A 22,938-nucleotide genomic window follows, 5' to 3' on the forward strand; every position below is an offset into this window, starting at 1 on the left:
GACCTGCCATCAGAAGCTGTCACTTTTATTTCAGGCTCTTTACAACTTCTGTGTCGTATAACAAAATATATAACAAACAAAACAATATTTATAACAAAGTAATATTTATTAATATTACAGAATAATAATTCTGTAATATTAATGTTTGTTATACGACATTAATATTACAGTGCGACTCCAATAACATCTAATACTAAAAATAAACATACCGATCGTCTGTTGAGGTATGGATGGCAACAAAAGCTTTCAAATCGCTACACTGGGTGTAATTTCCCGACGTGGCAAATTGCTCTTTAAGGCAGTGAAATAAGTTCTGTGTACAACTCATTTCTACTCCTGTCATCTGAATATTGCAGAGGGACGTTAGAAATAGCTGCGAATGTGTGATCATTGGGGGCTGGTTGAAAATTGGGAATAATATCATGTGTTAGTCTTGATTATATGGAAGAGATGCAGGCAAAGAATCCAAATTTCACATTTAGCTGCACTTGTTTGCGGTGAAAGACAAGCGGGCGTTAGTGGAGAGCAGACAGGGAGAATATTGGAGCCAAGGCCTCAGAAGGCTGTAATTTATAGCATTGTGAAAGAACATGTTGCTTCAGGGGGCTTTTAGAGGGTATGAAACATTTTGTAGCTGTAGAGACACACTGGTAGCACGACGATAACGCCGTCTGCAGTCAAGATAATTGTGCAAGACCAGAAGAAAAATGATGGCAATAATGTTCAACTAAATTAGTATTTAAAAAAGTTGGGAAAGAATCATTTTTTGTGTCATTGTGATTTCTCTTCTTCCCCTGACGTCTAATTCTATTGTAAACACAGTATAATTTTCTTGTGTTTCACAAGCACACGCCTGACTAGTGAGAGGCTTTGTGAATTATCTTAAGCTGTTGGAGCTGTAACGTATTTGTCCCTATGAAAATAAACTAATAAGTGAGCAGTTTCTGACCAGTCGATCCTGAATGTTTCGAGGGATTTTGTGTGACAAGTTTGTCACTCATGCTTATACATTTACACTATGAAAATCATCCAGCCAGTTTATTTTCCCTAAAATTGGACTCAAAGTTGAAGGGTTTTGCCATTAAAGCATAATGAGATTCAGCTGGAAGCCTATGAAGCCATTTCACTGAAATTAAATAAATGCTACATTCGATTACATGATAGAGTATTTATTCTCAAAAGGTGTGCCTCAGCAGAATCCAAGCTAACAAGTTAAGACTGATTGCTCGGTTGGTCTGCATTCCACTGAATCTCCAATGAAAACCTGCTTTATAATTTTGTATAAATCATGCAGAACTCTGGTATAAATCATGCATACAACAAAAAAAAAACTGCATAGCTGCAGAAAGCCTCTCCTGCCTTCAAGTTTTATTCCGATCCTGTATTTTCTGTGCTTTATCCATTTATCCTCCAGAACACACTCGCGCACAACTAACTGGCTCTGTGTGTGGTTTGCAGATGGCTACCCGCGGGATGAGATCGTGTACAAGTGGAAGCGAAACTCGGTGGAGACGTCAGACCAGAAATACTGGAGGCTTTACCAGTTTGACTTCATGGGGCTCCGGAACACGACGGACGTGCTTAGGACCACGGCAGGTAGGTCAAAGTTCAACAGCGGGTCTAGGAAGGCTCTCCGAGGCTGTCAGTCCCTTCACACAATGACTCAAACTGATGTTATAAATCATGCTCCACCCACAAACACGATCTCTGCTTAAAAGAGGATGGGGAAACTGTAAGCTTGCCAAGACATGACTGTTCAAGGAGAATGTTAATAATTAAACCTTACAGCAGTGGTGGGAACCACTGCCTAAAAACTAAAAGCACTACTTATAGACATTAGTTCTGCTAACGCTAAATCGCTACACCAACTCGGTGTTTAGCTGAAGCTAACACTAAAGCGCTAACTTCAGTTCAGATTACAGTGCGTTCACAGCAAACACGTTATGAGCATCATCAGGGGAATCTAGAGTACATTTAAAGTCTATGTGGAGGTGTGTGGAGGTGCCGGTTGCGGCGCGTTTCGACCGTCTAGCTCAGCGCAATTTGAAGCGTTCGGAGTATTTTGAGCCTTTCGTGTGTCAAGTGCGTCCAACGCTCCACTTAGATTTTGAATGTAAACCAGACACCCCTGATACACCATTATATCTGCTCTCGAGCACCAATTTAATTTTGACATTAAATTATGGCCTTAGAAACTGTATTTAGGTTTATATGTTCTTTACTGTCCATGTTTTATTTTGTCGGTTTCTTGTTTGAAATCGTTATCAAAGAGAGGAAGCAAAACTACTGTGTATACAGTCTTCATTCATTTCAAAATAAGAGCACGAACATAAACGTCTAACTATAGTTCTTAAAATTCAATAACCAAAACTAGACAGATGTCAAGTGTTATTCAACTGGAAACACATAAGTAAATTAGCACTTTAGAATCTGTTTGTAAAAAAAAAAAAAATACTTATCAGAAGCTAAGTGTGCTAAATGTTTTCAAAGCTTAGCTCTCCTATTAGCGCATTAGAGCGTACTTTAGACTAAAGCATATTTGTGTGTTAAATAGACACATGAATATGACCAATGTGGATCTATTTATTAATTCTGAATGGGCAAAAAATGCCTGCGATAGACTGGCGACCTGTCCAGGGTGTACCCCGCCTCTCGCCCAGAACATTAGCTGGAGATAGGCACCAGCAGACCTCCCGACCCCACTAAGGGACAAGGGTTTAAAGAAAATGGATGGATGGACGGACGGGCGGGCGGGCAAAAAATGCATCTCTGGATGTTTGAATCTAGTCCTAAATAGCTGCAGATGTATTTACAGAAAAAGTTGGCTCTGCAAAACACTGAGTAGGGAAACTGAACCCAAACATGCAGCACAACTTTAATATTTCCTTTTCCAAAAACAAACAAAAAAAAGAAATACATTCAATGTTTTCCTTTTGTTTCTATTCTGCAATGCAGATGTTGACATCTTCCCGTTGAACTATTCACCCCCTCAGAGCTCCACAAGCTAACATTAGCATTAGCTCCATGCATATAAATGCAATCATATCACTAGTTTCAAAGCTCATAAGTATTCCCCTCGGGTATAAGGCCAAATAGGTTTTTTCACTGACATTAATCACTAGGATTAAAGATTAAAAAGGAAGTTTAATTATTCACTCCTCCTTCTCTCCTGCTCATCCGTATGGTTTCTATCTCAAGTATTTTGTAGCTTTGAATCTACGACAACTGTAAAACCTCGCTGCTCCCACATGTGGACAAAGCTCTTTATGCATTTTTAATGCTTTATACATGACCTTTGAAAATAAAAATCGATTCTGACGGCTTAAATAATTGAAAGACAGAGGACACAGACCTATCGTTAACCCCTTTTAACCTTGTTTAGAAGGTGCACATTCCTCCTGGTAGGTGCCATACGGTGCTTTGTCTTCAGAGAGACGGGCCCAGATCTGCATAATGTGACCTGATTCAGCTTTCTAACAGCTGAACCTCTGTTCATGAATATTCCAGGAACAGGATTATAGTTAGGAGACGGATAACAGGGAGTGGCATCGAATTATCGGGGAGCTCAGAGGAAATTAGCTGTATAACTCAATTTTGTTTGGCTAAATCTTACTGAATTGTAGTGGTGGTTTGTTATAAAACTTGTTTACAACAGAAGATCAGTCGACATTACACACACTGATAACTGAGCATCAGTTTTAGGTCTAATGTGGATCCTAAAGGCTTACACAACCTCTTTAAAAGACAGATTTCTGTAATGCAGACATAAGTTCAGCTACAACTTCTTTTTCACCTATACAGTGATCCCTCGCTATAACGCGGATCACCTTTCGCAGTCTCGCGTTCTGGTTGGCTAAATAGTCTCTGAACTCCTTCTCTACCTGTGTGCCAATAACGTTACGGTATTTAAATATAAGTAATACAGATTGGCCATTCAGGAGATGAAAGCTGAAAACTTTGAAGGCCTGCTGGAAAAATCTGTGGCCAGAGGCAGCGCAAAACCGACCGGAGGCTCGCTTGATGAAATCCATCGCTCTGCCGTAGATACAGCTGTGAGTCTCGCGGGGCAGGGTGGAGGAGACGCTTTAATGACACGACTCCAGATCACATTAAGGCCGGATTGATGAACAGGTTTTCTTCTTTGGTTTCAATGTAGAGCAGTGGTCCCAAAACTTTTTCCTGTGAGGGCCACATAACTTTTCCTTTCTCTGGTGGGGGTCCGGAGTCAGTTTGTAACAGAAAAAATGTGACGATAGGAGTGCCTAAATGTCGAAATATATTGTTTTCCAGAAAGCACAATCAAATAGCATTCTCTGGGTTCTTCACAGAACAAGTCAGGAAATAAATAATAACCAAATAAACCTCTCTGGGTTCTTCACAGAAAAATACAGGAAGGATTATAGTCTGTATACAGACGGCTCATTCCGAACTATGAGCCGCACTGGACTGTAAACCACAACCCCAAAGTTTTTTTTTTTGTTTGTTTTTTTTGCCAGTGAACATACATGCAGATATCTCTGCCACTCCAGGTTTTCCTCAACGATGCAGCAGCAGCAGAGGGAGGCGGACACAAAAAATCGGATTCATAACAGGTCAATTGAATATCACATTTATTAGGGTTGAGAAAGGAAAAGTTGCCAAGCTTAGATTTAACTGAACTAATTACAGTAGTTTCCAAACGGTAACAGTAAAAGTTCTGATCATTAGTGTTGCTACTAGCATGTGCTAAATCAGTGGTCCCAACCTGTTTATTACCGCGGACCGGTCAAGACTTGGAAATTTTGCTGCGGCCAGGGAGGGGGGATGAACAGTCAGATAAGGATTGTGCATGTTGGTGTTCCCACTAAATACTGAATATGCCATGTTTGGGTTGTCTTGGCCCTTTTATCGCAGCCTGTGGGGTTTTTCCTGACTGGTAACGAGAATACAACCTGCTGAATGTGACGGGTAGCCAATCAAAAAGCGCAGTGACGTCAGAACAGAGGGGAATCCCAAACAGCTGACATATCGCGCAACTGAGAGTCCGATGGACATCGGAGATCATATGTGGAAATGTTTATTATCATATGTAAAGGTAATTATTATATATGTTTATTATGTTTATTCAGTTAAAAATGTTAACTATGAAAAAACATTCACCTCCAAATCATAGTGCAATCGGTTCGTGTTGCTCCTGCCTTGGAGACACGAACCAATCGAACCTGTTGTACTTTTATCAGCTCTGTGGTCACAGAGGTTTGGAGAATCGGCCGACATTCTTGTATCTTTCTTCTAAACCAGACTTAAGACTCACAAGCTCTATCATCTCCTCTTGACCGCAGCCCAAACGCTCTGACTCTTGTCGCTATGGTAACGTCTATATCCATCCATCCATCCATCCATCCATCCATCCATCCATCCATTTTCTTCCGCTTATCCGGGGTCGGGTTGCAGGGGCAGCAGCTTCAGAAGGGAGGCCCAGACTTCCCTCTCCCCACCCACTTCTTCCAGCTCCTCCAGGGGAATCCCCGGAGTAACGTTTATATATCCTTCAAAATAACAGAAGCGCCACAAAATCGAACATTTTACTTTCGTGAAAATTTTAACTCACGATAATGACTAATAGGAGCCCTGAGCTTGTTTCTCTGCAACCAGACAGTCCCATCTGGGAGTGATGGGAGACAATAACACCTGAAGTGTTGCTTGTATCCACAGCCTGCTTGGTCTCTACGTGGTGAAACAGCTTGAAGCTTCATTGCCTCATCAGCAGCCTGTCGCCGCATGTTACGCAGAGCGGGCTTGTAATGTGGGACTCACCTACCGGTCCTGGATAAATCCATTCTCCTGTCTCTTCTCTGGGTCTTTTCCCCTTTGCAAAGAAACTTTCCAAAGACATCTGATCTGTTTCTTACTCATTTTGCTGCTTGTGGGCTCAGTGTTGGCGCGCAAGTAACCAGACTTCCAATGATTCACTTCCTGCTAAAGAGCCCCCTGGTGGTTGAAGAAAAATCCACATATAAACGGCTTAAAGTCCGGAAAATACGGTAAATGAAAACAAATCTGAATGCTTTCTGGTATTGTTCAGGGGGCCGGACCAAATGTGGAGGCGGGCCGGATCCGGCCCGCGGGGCCGTAGTTTGGGGACCACTGATGTTGAGTATTTAATTAAGCTGTATAATAATTGTAAAAACTAAAGGTAACTACTTCGTGGATTTCACTTATCGCGGGTTATTTTCGGAATGCAACCCCCGCGAAAAACGAGGGATCACTGTAATGTAAAATAGATCTGTATCGTACCTTTCAGTCTCAAATATTGTGAAAATGTTAAATATTTTAGGCTCCTGGTGTCACAATCCAAACAGCTAATTAACTCAAAACATGGGAAACATTTCCTGAGCCTCTAGATTATCTCAATTGGGGTCAGTCGGCTCATTGTTAAAGAAGTTGGTTGTTCAGACAGTGCTGTACGCAAGCGTATTCATAGAAAGTTGAGTGGAAGGAAAAGGTGTGGTTGGACAAAGGTACGGTGATGATTGGAGGGTTATGTCATCGGCTGGTGTTTATCCATTATGTTATCTGAAGACTACAGTCAGCAGAAAATATTTTTAATTGATCTTGTATTTAAATTTTTTAAGACAATTTTGGGTCTTCATTCTGTGTACTTGAAATTACATAAAATAAAGGCTTACAATAAAGTTAAAAAAAACACTCAAAAAATACAAAAACGTTTTATGATATTGTATTTTTTAAAATGTTTTTCCTCTTGAATGCTACAGGATACTACAAAGCAGTTTTCATGGTTTTGTTTGTTTACATTGGAAGTGTGGCATTTTAACAGGAGTGTGTCCACTTTTTACATTCACCATAACAGGATTAATTCTCAAATCAGGAAATGCTTGTGATCACAATAGGAAATGGCGCCTGAGAGCTTTCATCCTGAGCCTCACTGATAGGATTACAAATTACACATTTTCTCCCGCTGCATTGTCAAAATGCCACCAAACTAATTTTCTGCAGAGATGCTCAAAAATAACGGCAAACCTACACATTTACCTCATGCTGTTCAAGAAAATTGGCCATTTTCTCATTTATTACCTCGTTTTCTTTTTTCCTGTCTCACTTTGCCATGGTGCCGTATGAACACGCATGATGATTAGTTTCCCTGCTAAAAATACCTATCATTAATTTACATCATGACAAACTTCAAAAGTGTTCCGTTTCTTTCCTTCCTGAATATCTACACTCCCAATCTACTGCTTGATTTCTCTCTTCATCTTTCATAAACACGTGCAAATTGGGAATTTTTTAATGAGGACAGAGTGGACAATTCAGCAGATCCTTCTTTGAAAACGTCCCAGTGAGGAATAATAAAGACTTTGGTGTTTTGCTTCTTCATCCCACTGAAAATTCACTCGAAGCTGTGGGAGTTAAGTCTAAATTTACATACAAGAACAAGAGGTATTAATGATTTTCTTTCTTTGTTCCACATGTCCCCACTTGAGTTTTGAGTCTTGAATCTCTAATGAAAAACCTGGAACTCCCTCGCTTTCCGTCACATGTCTTGTAATACATCTTTTCGATTTCTCTCGTTCTTTGTTTCGGCATATTTCTGAAAGCTTTCCGCGTCTCAGCCGGAACCCAGAAAACCGTGATTAAAGCACACCGTGTGTGGAAGAGATGAGCACTCATGCCAAAAATGCAAAAGACTCATTTGTGTGGTCATTTCAGTCCCCCCTCTGAAACACTCCTGGTACCGTCAGTTACCGCTCAGTCAATGTGTGAATACAAAAAGCAGTGTACACAGAACTTGTCTCACAACATGAAGTAGGCCAAAAGATCAAGAAGAAAACTCAACACATGATGCAATTATCTGATGAAATTCAGGAGCAGATGAAAAGATTGACATTTCTTAAGATGTAAAGAGTTCCAGCCCCATTTTGAAGGTTTTGGGACCTTGTTGAATCACGCTGAAGATTAAGCAAAGACAAATTGGAGCAGTAGTGGACCTTCCCTGGAGTGGTCAGACCATAATATAGTTCTGTTTAAATTCTAGAGCTTATGCCAGAACTCATGCATCCAAAGCTGTAGTCAAGCCCAGCCCCTCCTGCTGACCTCCTTGATGTCCCCTCAGCGGTAAAGTGGCCACTCCATATGGAGCTATACAATACAAGAGTAAAAGACCCTTAAAAATGGAGCAGCACTTTGCTTTGAGGGTCATTGCTCCAGGTCTGATGACCCCTTCACAGAGCAGAGGTAGGAACAAAGGAGGGAAATGGACATTAGTCTTAGATGTGTGGGTATCTAGTTCCTGAGTGGTTTTATTATAAAGTACAAAACCTTCCATCTAGAGTAATTTCTCTAATAGAGCAGTTGGTTGGTTGGGAGAGGAAAATGTTAGAGGAAATGGTCACATTTATTCTTTTCTCTCTGCAAAATCTCTCCGGTTAGTAGAAGTAAATGTAGCTCATGTTTTATTCCAGTTTTTAGATTGTTGTCAAGATGAATCTTAACACTGGAGGACACCAAATGTTCACGTCAAGCTGATTAACTCGGTTCACCGTGAATTTTAAAAAGTTCAAACCCGGTTTGGGTAAAAATCCTCTTCTTCACACTGTGTGTGTTCTGTCTCATGAACCGCTCAGCTGACACGTCCTTAGCTCATTAGCGAAGCAGTTTTGCTGTAAATATTCTCGGCTGCTTCCAAACAGAGCGGATCCGACCGTACGGCACGGCGGAGTCGGTAGAAGAGCGTGTTGAAAGCATCTTGGACTAATAAGTGCTCAGGAGAAGTGTGCAAACAGAGGGGCAGCTGCTGTCCAAACACTGCAAAAGCAGTGATTGTTAGCCAGAATGCACACTTAGAAAACAGAAGCTGCTGCCTTAAGGCTACAGATAACTTATCTGGGAGTGGAGAAATGTTCCTGCTGCTGGTGTAGTTGATAATATTCAAGAGGAACTGTGAAATTAAGAAATGTGTTGAGATGATGGAAAACGGAGACGGAGAACAGTTTCACGCCATTGAACTTTCCTTTGTTTTGTGTTGCTACAGCCACAAACCTCAGTGTTTCATTCAGGTTTTGTGTAAAACAAGCATAATGTATTAGTTTTTGTAGATCCCTGCAGCTGCAAGTCTTCTGGGGAATGTCTAGCAAATTTGCACATCTAGACACTGACAGCTTCGCCCATTCTTGCTGAAGTAGCTCAGTACGAGTCGATGGAGAGCAAATCTGTAAACATCTTTTCGCAGATTGTCAACTGAATTTAGACCCAGACTTTAAGCAATTTGAAGACATGAACAGGCTTTGGTCTATGCAGAAGATTGTTTGTTAAAACGGTTCGGTCAATAAAATTTTAATTTTTAAGGTTTGTGGTTGTGATGAGAGAAATGTGAGAAGGTGGTTTAAATTCTAACTCATTGCCTGAAGAGAACAATAAATTTAATGAAACCATTTTATCTAGTGTAACAGAATATAAAAACATGCTGATGATGTCAAACTTTTATGTTAAGATTAAAGTTTTCCTCTGCAGCTTTGGGGCGTTTAGTGGAAACCACCAACCCTTTTATTACATCATTTGTTTGTGTGTAGTTCCTGTAATCACAATGTGATCCAGCTGTATGAATAAAAACTGATTAAAGCCACCATTTTCTTACACACAAAAGACATAATCACCGAATAATAATAAACTTGAACAAACCTGCAACAGGGAGGACGACGCTTTCTTATTTTCTTATGTGCACCTGCAATTTTTCAGACAAAAGGTCATCCTCTGCTTCCTTTATTCAGCGTTTCCAACAAGTTCTGGCAGATTTGTTAAAAAATGACCTCTACTTATGTTGTAAGATGTACTTTAATGCGTACACCTTTATTGGTTTCAAAGCAACAGTTTCCATGAAATGGAGCTCAGTATCTTCTACTCGCAGCCAATTAACACGTCTATGAAGACAGCAGAGTGACGGGCAGATACCGTCTCTCCTTCTGTCTCTGGACTTATCTACTTTCCATCTCCTGTCCTTGTCTTTCCCACTCTGCCTGCCTGCCATGCCTTTTGATGAAGATTATAAGGAATTATAAACAATTCCCGTCCATCAAAGACTGAGCAGATCTCTCTAACTTGAGCAGATTTGCAAGCTACGACTGATTTCTCTGAAGTTTAGCAAAAGAAGGTTCTCTAATTAACTTGGCTGATGAGATCATGTCTGTTTCAGGTGACTATGTGCTGATGACGGTTTACTTTGACCTGAGCAGACGGATGGGCTACTTCACTATCCAGACCTACATCCCCTGTATTCTCACCGTGGTTCTCTCCTGGGTTTCATTCTGGATCAAAAGCGACGCCACGCCGGCCAGGACCACACTAGGTAGGCAACTTCAAGAGTTGTGAAAGTGAAACATACGTATGTGGATATGATCCAAAGGAAAAAACAAATATGTATGAGTCACACCTTTATCTGTGACTTCATTCCAGATAATGTGGCATATTTAAAAAAAAATAGATGAATTTTTACATTTGTTGATATTTCAAGTAAAATATTTCCCTGGTTTCTTTAATATCTGACTATTTTCAGTCTCTTCACTTCTCTTTTCTGACTGGTAGGTCTTAGAGTCATTTCCTTCGAGGCATGAAGTTAAAAATAGTCAAGCATTACAGCATACATTTAACCATTCACTCAACTGGCAGTTCTATTCTAGTAAAATATGAAAAAATTATTTTAATTACTAAGCAAAGCTGAAACATTTTCATCACATTTCTTGATCGCAGAGAAGAAAGTTTGCTTTGAGGTTGAAGTTGGGTGGGGATAAAGATGGGAGGACTGGATCTATCCGCTCTGCGCTTACCCTGTGATGTACCAATCCCCTTCAAATCCTACTGGCTGACTGAGATATTTTCAGACCTTGGAAGCCTGAAACAAAGTGGAAGGGTTGTGTATTTTTAGAGTTTTTGAGGTAGTCGTCACTTCAGACACTAAAATATATGCTCTCAAGTGAGGAAAGTGATGTTTCTTAAAAGTCTCCCTTAAAGACAGACCTAAAAAAAAAACATCAATACCCTGACAAGTTAAATACTGATCTGATTAATGGGCAAAATTAAACAGTTATCTCATAAAACTCAACAGAAATGCAAATCTAAAAAGCTCAAGGAAATGCTAGTTCTTGCTGGATGTGAATGCATTGATTTCATTTAACTTCATTTAGAAAGAAAGTCAATTAGAGTTTGAGATTTTGCATTAATTTCACAGAATACTAATTAGGCATTAGATTATGACCACTGACTGGTTTATTACCACTGATTGTCTCCTCATCATGCCACACGCCAGTGCACATTCGTCTTCATAGTTGATGTGTCAGAAGGTGGAAGAATGGATCAGTGTAAGAATTTAAGAAAGATAGATTGTGAAAGTTGTGATGAATCTCCAAAGCTGCAGCAAGTGTTGCACGTTGCCAGGAATCGACATGATCAGCATCAGTACTTGGGCAGAGTACAAACTCCAGCTGCATTTCCATTGACTGTATAATTGCACAGCATTTTGAAAAAGCCTCATATTTTTTTTGATAAAATGTTTTTTTTTTTTTTTTTTGCAAAAATGCACTGGAAACACTTTTCACATCACATGATTAAAACTGAATGTTACTACTGGCAGAAATATGGAGAAAGATTAAGACAACTAGTAGTGGTAGGAGGACGATGGCGCATTTTCCTCTCCCGACCATTAGCATTGGATATGCTGGCTACTAGCACGCCTAGGCTGGTCACCCATAAGTTGTACTTTCTTTTTACCGGAAACTTTATTTTAAAAAATGGTTTGTAAGCACTATACTGTACTATGATATATTATACCATTATGCCAGGCATAAACACACTGAAGTTGTTTTCCCATTGAGGCTTCTGATTGACCAGAAGGCTAACGGGTCGCCTCTACATCAGAGACTCTCATAGTAGGTCGCCATACATGATCCTCACCACGTCTCTAAATCTGACTGATTTGATATTTGTTAATCAGCAAATAGCATACATTCTATATTGGACTACTTTGTTAGTAATAACTCAATTTCTCATTTAGTTTTTGGTCAAACACCTTAGCGGTTAAATCCCAGAGAGCTAACTACTTCAGTTGTACTTGCTAAATGAGTTTAGACAAACTTACTAACTTTAGCCAGTCAAGTTTTCCACTCTTGACCTCAGTGCTGAGTCTAAAGTATCTCCTACCACCATCATCTTGGCTGTGACCAGCTTTGAGGCCCCGCACTGCACTCCTAAAGTGCTTTAATTCCTCTAAGTCCCTGCTGCCCTTCATCAGCTGGCCGGTATCACCCAGGGTCATCTGGAATGGCTCTGCAGTAATAAAAAAAAGCTTTATTGGACTTCTGTCCATCACTATTCGCTATCAAACCAGACAAAAAAACTTCACAGTCAAACAATCAGTTCGTCTCGTGTTGTATTGAATTCAGTAGTAAGCGAGTGTTATTACTCAAGCATGCGTCAGGCCAAAGGAGCCTCTCCTCTCGTGCCACTAATGAAAGCTGATCATAATAAGAGATTGTGTTCGGCTCAGCTTGCTTCTTACTCTCAGCCTGATAAAGGTCGACACGATGACAGCTGAACATCAAAACAGCGCGGAGCAGATTAGATCAGGAGATGCGGCATCCCACTGCTTTTTTTCAGAGTTTGTTTGTGGAAAATGAAGGAATGTCCTGTAATGGGGAGGATTTTTCTTTAATACCAAAATTGTCAGTGAAGGCCTCGGATTAAATCATTTTTTTTTTTTGCGTACAGGACACATGGCAGTGGCAGCATCTTGCTTTAGAGATGTTTTTATTTCCAACAGGGACAGCAAAGCTGGTCAGAGTTTATGGGAAGATGTATTGCCTTATATGCAGGACATACTACAACTACCCAACCTGAAGAGTTTAAATCAAAGCACATCCTGTTAGGATGGCCTAGTCAAAGTTGAGGTGGGGGATTTGTTGCAAGATTTCAGGTGATGCTCATATAAAGGTACATCTGAAAAATGTGAATATCATTAAAAAGTTCCACATTTTGTCACTCATTTCAGAAGTAAAACTCACATTAGATTTATTACAGAGTGAAGTAATCCATGCTTTTATTTCTTATATTTTTGATAGTTACACATAATAAAAACCAAAGTTCAGTGTCTCAGAAAATTAGAATGATGCAATGGATTTCCATCATCTGTAATCCTTCGTCAAGAATACACAGATTTAACATTTAAAATATTTCACTCTGCATGACGAAGCTTCTGAAATGAGTGACAAAAACATTGAACTTTTCCATGATCTACATTTGTTAGATGTACCTGTACAGTTTCCAGCCTGAGTTTTAGCAATCTGGCTTGACCATTATTAATAATTTTCCTTTAACCTTCAATGAGCACGTAAAATCTTAATAAAATACATGGACATTTTTGGTTGCCATGTCTACACCTTTGCAAATCAGCTAATTGTTCCATCAGCTGGTAACCAGCGGCCTGTGGGTGGTGAGGAAAATCCTTGTGACATTCCTCTCAACAGGTAGCGCGGTGAAACAAGCACCCCCCTTGTCCTGATAAACGTCCACCTTCAACTGAACAACAGAAAGTCATTTAGCGCCCCCCGCCCCTCTCTTTTGTCCACCGGCCCCCACTGTCAGCCTGAGACCAAGGCTGAAAAGAAACCGGACAGGTAAGAGGAAGAAAAAGAGCTAAAAACAATCAGACCTCTGGCACATGGCAGCAGGAAGAAATGTCACAATGAGGGAGGTTAAATCTGAAGGAAAGCAGCTTCACCTCAACCCCAAACAAGCCAAACTCTGCACTGCCACTCACCGGGTACTCCTATAGCGCCAGAGCGCTCGGACAACATGGAAGTTAGAGGTTTCAGCTGCGGATGACTCCTATTAGACCCCAATCTCTGCAGCTCATATGGATGCTGGCAGAGATTTGAACTCCGATGATGGGAAGTAAAGGCGCCCGGAGGCAGGTTTCAAGAATCTGGGGCTTTACAGTGTAAAATAGACTGCAGCGCTGGAATTAATAGGAGCTGGAGGTAACATCCATCATGCTCATCCAGGGTAATCACTGTGTTGCTCAACGTCAACATGACCGCTCACCAAAAAGAGCTTCATCCCAGCATTTATAGCACAAATGGATTTATTTTTATGCTGCCAGAATTTGCTAATAGTTCAACAAAAAGTGAAACTTTAAAAAAAAAAAAAAACTGCTAGTTTGTCGTACTTTTTACACTTTCCGTCCAGATTCGGTGTTCCAGAGAATTGACTATGGATGAGCATTTCCACTGAAACCAAACAAGTCTGCAGACGCGTCTGGGCAATCAAAACAAATGTCCAGTCATGCAGCGGTCTGTAGAGAGTAGCATCCTTACCCCTCGGTGATGACATTTACATTACACACACACACACACACACCCAGCCAAAGCCTGGAGCTCTCCCAGACATGCGAGGAATAATGGCTCCTTTAAAAAGGACTGTACACCCACAGCCTCCATCCCCATCCCCACGTACAGCCAACTCAGATTCTGCTCAGATTCTACCACATGTCACTGATGGAAACATATTTAATGCAGAGGTCTGAGGAATCAAATTACTGTGGCAGAAAAATGCCCCCAAAGCAGTCAAACAAAGGATCTATAACAGGGCAATTTTTAGAAAGCGTGACCTTTGAAGGTTAAGGGTGTTTCCTGAGGTGGATAAGACCACATAGATTCTGCATACAAATTCACTGGCAGCTTCCACTAGAGAATAGTAGAAAGCCTCAAAATAAAGTTATCCTTTACTGCAGTAAAACACTTTAGTTTGTCGAAAGATCCAGTTTGTAATTCAAGCACATGTACTGCTTTCAGCCTAATTATTAGAAGTCATACTTTTTTGCAGTAAAACGTCATCACTCAAAGAATCTTGTAGCTGCTTCCCTTGACTAACGCTCAATAAAATGTCTGAGCTCTCACAGACCTCAGAGACCTCAGAGGCGAGTTAAAGCAGAAACCTCTGAAAAGTTTGGAGTTTGAGACCTTTACTCTAGATTGTCCTGAGTCCTGGTTTCTCTTCTCTCCAGCCCAACCTACGTTCTCTGCTGGATTTAGTTCTGGAGACTGAGGCAGCCATTAAAAAAGATTGGTTCTGCTTTGACTGTTCATTTAACCATATGCTTTAGGTTGATCTTCTGCTGACTGACCCAACGGTCATCACATAGATGTGAAGAAAACTCAACCCAGTTGAGGATCTTCGTGGTGTAAATCTCTGTGGTTCTGAAGACAAGAAGTTCCCACTATCAAGGCATAACCAACAAAGTAGTTGAGCAGGGTTAGCGTTAGCAATAAAGTAAGAGAGGAAGAGAATCATCAAATCAAACCTTTGATTCCTTCAGCAAAGCAGGTGAATGCTGCGACTTAAAGACCTAAAAATACCAAGCCTTTAACACTACAGGCCAAGCAATGCTGAGAAATTCGAGAACACAAAGCCTCAGTGAGTAAATTAGTTTTACTACTGATCATGTGATAAACGATAGTTTCTATAGCAACTTGCATTTGAGAAGCATCTCTCCCACTAAGCCTGTCTACAGGTGTTGTCAAATTCTATGTGGAAGGAAATAGTTGAGCCTTTTTGCGTCTCCAGAGGAAGCCGTGCAAAATCTGATAAAATGCCTCAAGCATCGGTTGTGACTAAAGACTGTAAGATTGGAAGGGAAAAGGGAATCTGTGGGGAGTTGGAAAGAAGTGAGCGGAGCAGAACTTTGTGGCCCTCTCATCTCAGCTTGAGGCTAGCAGCCTGAGGCTACAATAGCTGTTGCTAGCATGACACTTCTGAAAGTCTGGCTGAAGCGCCAGCAGGATTTAAACCCATCACAATGAAGGTTTCTGACAAGGTGTGAGAATGTCTGATTCTTTTTTTCTCCGCTGGAGAAATTGTCAGGGTTTTCTTTTCTAACTGAGACTGAGAAACCAATGGTAGATTGCTAAGAACTCATTATGGGATGGCAGCTTGATGACAATTTTCCAGGTTGCAAATGGCAACACTTCCTTTGTGGGCTTGTTAATTTGAAACCACTTGTTTGGACGGTACCACTGCTGTCATTACTGGCAGTCTACATAGAGGTAATAAATCCAATTTATTGGATTTACCAGAACTTTGCATCAGGAATACAATAGTTGCAGTTGAAAACATACGTAAAGTATTTACCGTCTTCCAGATTTTGTTTCCGAAATACATTATGGGTCAATACAAAAAGCAGTTTTTACATTATTTCATTCAAACAAACCTGACTATAATGTGTTTTTCTCTACATCTTAACAGTTTGCTACCAACCTGGGAGGAAACAACTCTCTTTTTATGTGCTAGTTTCTGAGAATCAGTCTTGTTAGCATGTCTCAATCAGATCTAATGTGCACCTTTGACTAGACCACTCACTTTTGTAAGCCATGGACTTGCTAGTATGCTTTTGGATAATTGTTCTGTGTGTGCCAACTTCAGATTGTCATATTACCACCAACAAGACTATGAAGTGTTCTTTTCTGAAGAAATACTTTAAGTTTCACACCAGACATAACCAGGACTGCCATCTTTGGATCAGGGGATGATGTGTTGTTGTTGTTGTTGTTTTTTTAGCCTACTTTTTTGTTCACAAAGCTCCAATGAAAGATGCTGTGAATCAGCCTGGGTGGATTTAGTGAAATTCAGGTCAGCTTTCCAAAAACTGTGATTCATCAGTTACTTTTTCCCACATGGAGATAAAAAAAATTATCATTAAAAATGCTATTTTATATACCAGCTTTCATTGTGGGACTAAAAAAGCAAAACAGATGAAATCTGTGAGGGGGAACTTTTCCTCACAGCAGGCTAGCATTGTTGCAGTCAGACAGGTGGTGGTTAGTGTAAGGCATGGCTAAAACAAACCCTGGTTTCCAGCGTTTTGTTGGCTCATCCATCCATCACAGCCTCTACCTTCTGCACACGTTGTGCCTTTTTTCCTCTGTTGCTCCCAATAGAGAAGAGTCATTATTCATACAAGCAGAGGATTTGTCACAACAACATGGACATTTCTCATTTTTGGATATCTCCTAAAGCAGCTGATTCTATTGTTTTTCCTTTGGCAGTCTCAATTACAGACTGTGGCCACATTTCATCAACCTGAAAAATACTTTCCAGTCACAAAAACAGTAGAAAAATAAACAATGGAAACTATAAACAAAACTCAAGACAAAACCAAATGGTTAAAAAGCAGTTTGTCCAAGTTACCTTTAACACAAAATGCTTGTTAAGGTCTATGTGTTTCTTGGCGGTAAAGTTGAAAATGTTCATCACGAGAGCTTCAGCGGAAGAAATATTCACATCCACTTGTTCACTTCAAATCAAAGCTAAAAGGGGAGGCATAACTGTGAGGAGGTGGGAAATAACTTCTTAGAATATCAGTTTTTAAGTCCTTGCCCCACACTCCCAGTTGGATTTATTTCTGAACTTTGACTAGACCTAAAGTTAAATTTTGATCTCTTTTGGCCAAGAGCTCAGGTCTAATGTGGCAAACTGCAAACAAAATGTTGTCCTGGATTTTATTTTGGGACCTTGACTACAAATGCACATCACACTTTAAAATTTATTTCCATTTCAAAACATGTATTGTTTTCCTTCTCCTTAAATGTATCAAGATAAAATCACAATTAAGAAAAACACTGAAATTTTAGTGCATAAATTGACAAAACATCAGAATTTATCATGCTTAAAACTGCTGTAAGGTTCTCTGTAAATTTGAGTTTAAGCAGTTGAGAGGAGCACTCTGACCATCATATATTACACAACTGAGAAAACAAATTACGCTTCAGGCAGTAGAGTGGCTCTTTGGTCAGAGGGCGCTCCTACAGGGCCGTCAGACTGATTATGTGAATGGGACGTGGTTTGAAGCCACAGCCGCTAAAGTGCGTACAAAACACACTTAATCAGATCAGATTGGAGTTGCCATTGGTTGCATTTTAACCTTAATCACCAGCACATTAATATGAAAACATCAGCATAATTACATTAAACAAACAAGGAGCTTGTTGCAGTGTATCATGCTTGGTGCTTTTCCTGCCTAATAGATACGAGTGCAGCATAACTCCAATCCAAACATATACACTCGCATTAGTGTGATCTGTCCCCAAAACTCATTTTGTGTAGATATTTCAACTACATAATGATAAATAGATGCTAAATTCATTCTGAGCTGAGATGATGCCGGTTGTACACCAGCTTTAAGAGTTAAAAATATATTTTCACAGTGGAAACTTCATGTTTTAGCTCCAGTTCTTGTACCAATTATCCTGTTGGTTATCTGAATGTTTGTATCCAGGAAACCTTCACATTTTTAACTGGATTTAGCAAATCAAAGTTTAATTTCACTTGAAATAACATGCCTATTTATTTCAATAATGCCAACTGTTCTGGATTTTAATCCTGTTTTATTCTAAAGTAAAACATGTAGTTCTATCTACAAGCACTCGTTTGAGAAAATGTGCGGTGTTGTGACCCGGCTCCTGGTCCTTTGCTGGTTCTCCTCTGCACTATTTATAGAAAGTGTGTGGTCTGGTACCCCAGCTGTACACCTGGACACTAAACAAAGGTCAGCGTCTGGCATTCGAAACTAGTCGCATCATTTTACAACCTCCAGTTGAATTATTCCCCTACATTCACTGCAGGGACAGCAGGGTCTGTGGACTTTGGAGAAACGCAGTCGTTTGATTAAAACACAGAAAACCTGTTCCTTCTTGTTGCTGGAATCAAACTGTTGTTTATCTCTGTTGCATGCTTGCTTTTTCCAGCCATATGCAATGCAGCTTTTCTCACTTCCATGTGTCGGCTCTTGTTTTGACTATAGATGTGAGAGTGTTTCATATCGCTTGCACAGGCAGGAATCACTCGGTTGCTATGGTATCATGTAGTGGCAGTTTCTACCAAATGAACCTAAAGTGAACAAAGAAAACTCCTGACCCTGATTTAAGGAAGCAGACAGCCGGCAGATAGTGAAGACATGTGAGGCCAAGTTTTGTTTCAGTGATGATTTTGCGGAGAACTGCAGTCAGATCTGAGATGATGAAGTATCTGAAAAGAGGGTTGTACATTTACCAGGTTGCTTACTTAAACATAATTAGTCAGGAGAGAGAAAAAAAAAGACAAGTCTAGACGAGCACTAGACGAGAAGAGGTGGCTCGAAATAGAAAGGAGCAACTCGTCTCTATGGAAACGAAAGGCAAAAACAGTGGCACACACACCGCCATGAAAGACATGTAAGGGATGAGGGTGAAAGAGAGCAAGAGGAGAGGTGGAGAAAGAGAGAGAGAGAGGGAGGGAGAGTGGAGACGTGGCAGGAAGACAATGAAGGGAGGGAAAGATTGTGAGCTTCCAAAAGTGACGAGTGTCACAGGAGTAAATATCGACGTCGTTCCTGTCGCTGCTTTTATCCCTCTTTGAAACGACTGATTTCCTTTCAAGCAGACACTCTGGAGAGTCATTTCTGCAGCAATTCACTCATATTTTAGTGACTCCCAACATGCCACTGACCAGTAATTACTGAAACACTGACTGCTTTTATTATTATTTTTATTATTGAACATTACAAGCAATAAATACAACTGTATATCAGAACTTTAAAGGTCAAGAGTATTGGTTATAGTGACATCTAGTGGTAAGATTTCAACACTAAAATCTACAGGTGCATTTTGGAAAAAAAAAGTTTCACAAAAAACGCAATTTTAGCAATTCAGTTTAAAAAATAAAACTCTCATGACTAATGAAAACCAAAATTCAGTTCCTCAGAAACTAGGTCATATAAAACTAAAATAATTTTAAATACATAGGTATTAGCCTGCTAAAAAGCATGTCCAGGCACTGTACAGTATGTAAAATCTCCAGAGTCAAAGGTTCACATAATCAACAATGTTCAGGAATTACTTCAAAGCTTTCTAGATTTTTAACTTTGCTAAATATTCTAAACAACCTGATGAACTTAACACGTTGATATGAGAACAAAAAGATCAACTGAGTGTTTGGATCAAGTCTTACTGCAGCTAAAAGAGATACAAGGAATCAAATGTGGCCTTTAGGAAGCATCACCTGATCAGACAGAAGCTGCTAACAAATCTATTTTACCAAAAAGGGAAAATCCAAGAGCAGGAAGGAGGCCAAGCAATCCTGTTGAAAAGCAGAGCAGCACCAGCACAGACTGAGCAGCTTCTAAGAACTTAAATTCACCTACTTGTATAATTTTGATTGTAAAATTGAACAAGTTCCTCTCCGTCCTCATCAAGCAGAGACAGAGAGGATCTTTTCTGTTAAAGGTGGAGAATCCTGACATCTTTTGTGACTATTAGTATATGGTTTTTTATCAAACCCAAAGAAAACAATTTTTTCCTCATCTTATTTTAATGGAGACAAATAACATACTGTGATGTGAGTCCATGCTGGGGTTTGACACCCTGCCAAACTGATTATCCTGGTAATTGTCCAGCGTACAGGGCCAGCATGCTCGTTAAGCGGAACCGGCACCTTTTGAGGCTCTTCAGAGAAAAATGACGAGGCTGTTTCAGGATGTGGTTTTATTGTGATGTTGCCCAGCTGACTAACCGTCTGACTTTGATTGTTGTTTTAAGCATTGTGTTGTTGATTGCAAGAAAAAAATGACCTGAAGATGTGTCAAAATCGTACAGGTCCAAGTGGTTCACCAAGAAAAAAATGGATGAATTAAGTTTATCTTTTAAAAAAATATTTCAAAAATACTTTTCTTTGCATATTTATTTTTCATAGTAATTAATGTTGGTAAATGTGGAGCTGGTGATTTTTTTTTTTTTTTTTTTTTTTCAAAAAAGTAATACGTCTTTCTTTTCCTAATCTTATAATTCTCAGAGTGAGATTATAATACAGCAATAAATGTAAAAAGAATTGGAAGATGTTTCTGGATCTCGGCTGCTCCACTTAGACACGATATCCCATCTGATGAGATTAATTCAGCTGTTGAAACATCTGCCCAGAATATACATTATTAATGGTGATTAACATCTTTTCACGCGTTACTTAATCTGACATCATTTGCAGCTGGCATAATTACTCATGAACTTTTCAACATTACATCCACACACATTTTAATGTTTTTATTTTAATAGACCATCAGAAATTAGTGCATAATGGTAGAAAAAGGAAATAATACTCTGGTTTCTAAATCGTTTGTAAAAAATAAGAGAGGTCAGCATTTACGTTCCTGCTTAAGACTTTAATAGAATCAGATTTTGGCAAAATATGAAGAGGGTCAAGGTTGTCAACACTTTTACAAAGCATCATAGTTCACCTCGTAGCTGCTAAGTAAAGGTTGTGTATTTGCAGGCATCACTACAGTGCTGACCATGACCACCCTGAGCACAGTGGCCAGAAACTCCCTACCCAGAGTGTCCTACGTGACGGCCATGGACCTGTTCGTCACCGTCTGCTTCCTGTTCGTCTTTGCCGCCATGATCGAGTACGCCATGCTCAATTACTACTCCTACAGTATACGCAGACCGCCTCCCAAGATGCAGCGAATGGTAAGTCTGCGTTGTGCAATAATACTTTCTGATATCTGCTACACGCAGGGCTCTTTGTGCAGAGCCAAATCAGCTTTTGAAGCATGCATCAGTGCCTTTCATTTAAATATTCCTGTAATGTTTCCAAATAGTGACATTACTAAACTAGTTCGACTGAGGCTCTTATCTGCTGTTGCCTTGTCAATCACCGGACCTCAAAGGGAAACAAGATGTCCACTAAAAGACACTAAGCAGCTACAAAGGGGCAGAAGAAGGCAACAGAACAGGAGAACCAAAGGGAAACTACTACAAACAGTATCAGAAACGCAAAGAAACCAACTACAGAGAGATAGAGTGCAGACATGACAACCCAGAACCGTATTGTGTGCCTGCGTGGGGGGATAGGGAAGTCACTGGAATTTTAATGAAGATAATTAACATGACAAACAGTACGGACTTTAATCAAATATCTCAAAACATTGCTTTTGTGGCTGCCATAGCAACTTCAAGGGGCGATTAGGACTCTAAGTCATCTGTGTGATCATCCATAGTGTGTATCAAATGCTGCTAAACATAACAAAAGAAGGGGAGAAACTTCATTAACATGCAGTTGAAGCTGGATATTTACATACTATAAAAAGACACAACCTTTATTTTCTCCTGCCATCTGACACTGAATCAGAAACCTTTCATGTTTTAGGTCATTTAGGGTTAGAATAAATTTTCTTTGCGAAATGTCAGAAGTTTAGATACATTTCCTCCTCACAAGCTTCAAGCAAGCAACGATTGCTGAATTTCCTCCTGATAGAACTGGTACAAGTTTGGCTGCCTTGTTCACAGAAACCTTTAGATACTTCAGAAGATTGACTTTGTTGTCCTTAAGCCACTTTGCAGCTAATTTGTCTGTATGATTGAGATCTCTGAACTTGTTGAAGCAACATGTAAAGATGTCAGTCAGGAAGTAAACATTTGTATACAAACTGACCATGATCTTAAGCATACAACCAAAGTGACTACAAAGTGGCTCAAGGACAAGTTAATGTTTTGTTCTGTCAGAAATGGACCAGAACTCCAGCAAATGATTGTGAGAAACTTGTGCAAGGAAAGCCAAAAAGTTTGATCAAAGTCATACAGTTCAAAGGCAATGCCACCAAATACTGAGGATGTATGTAAACTTTTGACATTACCAAATAAATCTGACATATTCCCTGTGTTATTATTGTGCCATTTAGCAAACAGAAATAATTAGGTAATCGACCTAAAACAGTAGAAGTTAGACTTTAAAGCATGGATGTCTGGTTTGATCTGTTCCCTTCCCATGTGATCCACCATTTGTAGTAGCATCATTCATCATCTATGAACAACCTTTTTGAGGCTGCAAAAATTGCTCCTGAGCCCTTGCTAATAATGTCTTCTGCTAGACATC

At 39.9% G+C, this 22,938-nt stretch overlaps 1 protein-coding gene across 2 annotated transcripts in view; it reads left to right on the forward strand.

The window, feature by feature from the left end:
• LOC103476105 (gamma-aminobutyric acid receptor subunit gamma-3-like) overlaps positions 1 to 22,938 on the forward strand; it is an 86,296-nt gene that overhangs the window by 56,801 nt on the left and 6,557 nt on the right. For both annotated transcript variants that reach the window (XM_008428206.3, XM_081616962.1), the window contains 3 exons: positions 1,459 to 1,596; positions 10,187 to 10,339; positions 21,337 to 21,533. In XM_008428206.3, the coding sequence (XP_008426428.1) occupies positions 1,459 to 1,596; positions 10,187 to 10,339; positions 21,337 to 21,533 (488 nt within the window). The remainder of the gene's footprint in view (positions 1 to 1,458; positions 1,597 to 10,186; positions 10,340 to 21,336; positions 21,534 to 22,938) is intronic.

The sequence above is a fragment of the Poecilia reticulata genome, chromosome 2, assembly GCF_904066995.2.
Source record: "Poecilia reticulata chromosome 2, P_reticulata-male-v2, whole genome shotgun sequence".
Lineage (NCBI taxonomy): Eukaryota > Metazoa > Chordata > Actinopteri > Cyprinodontiformes > Poeciliidae > Poecilia > Poecilia reticulata.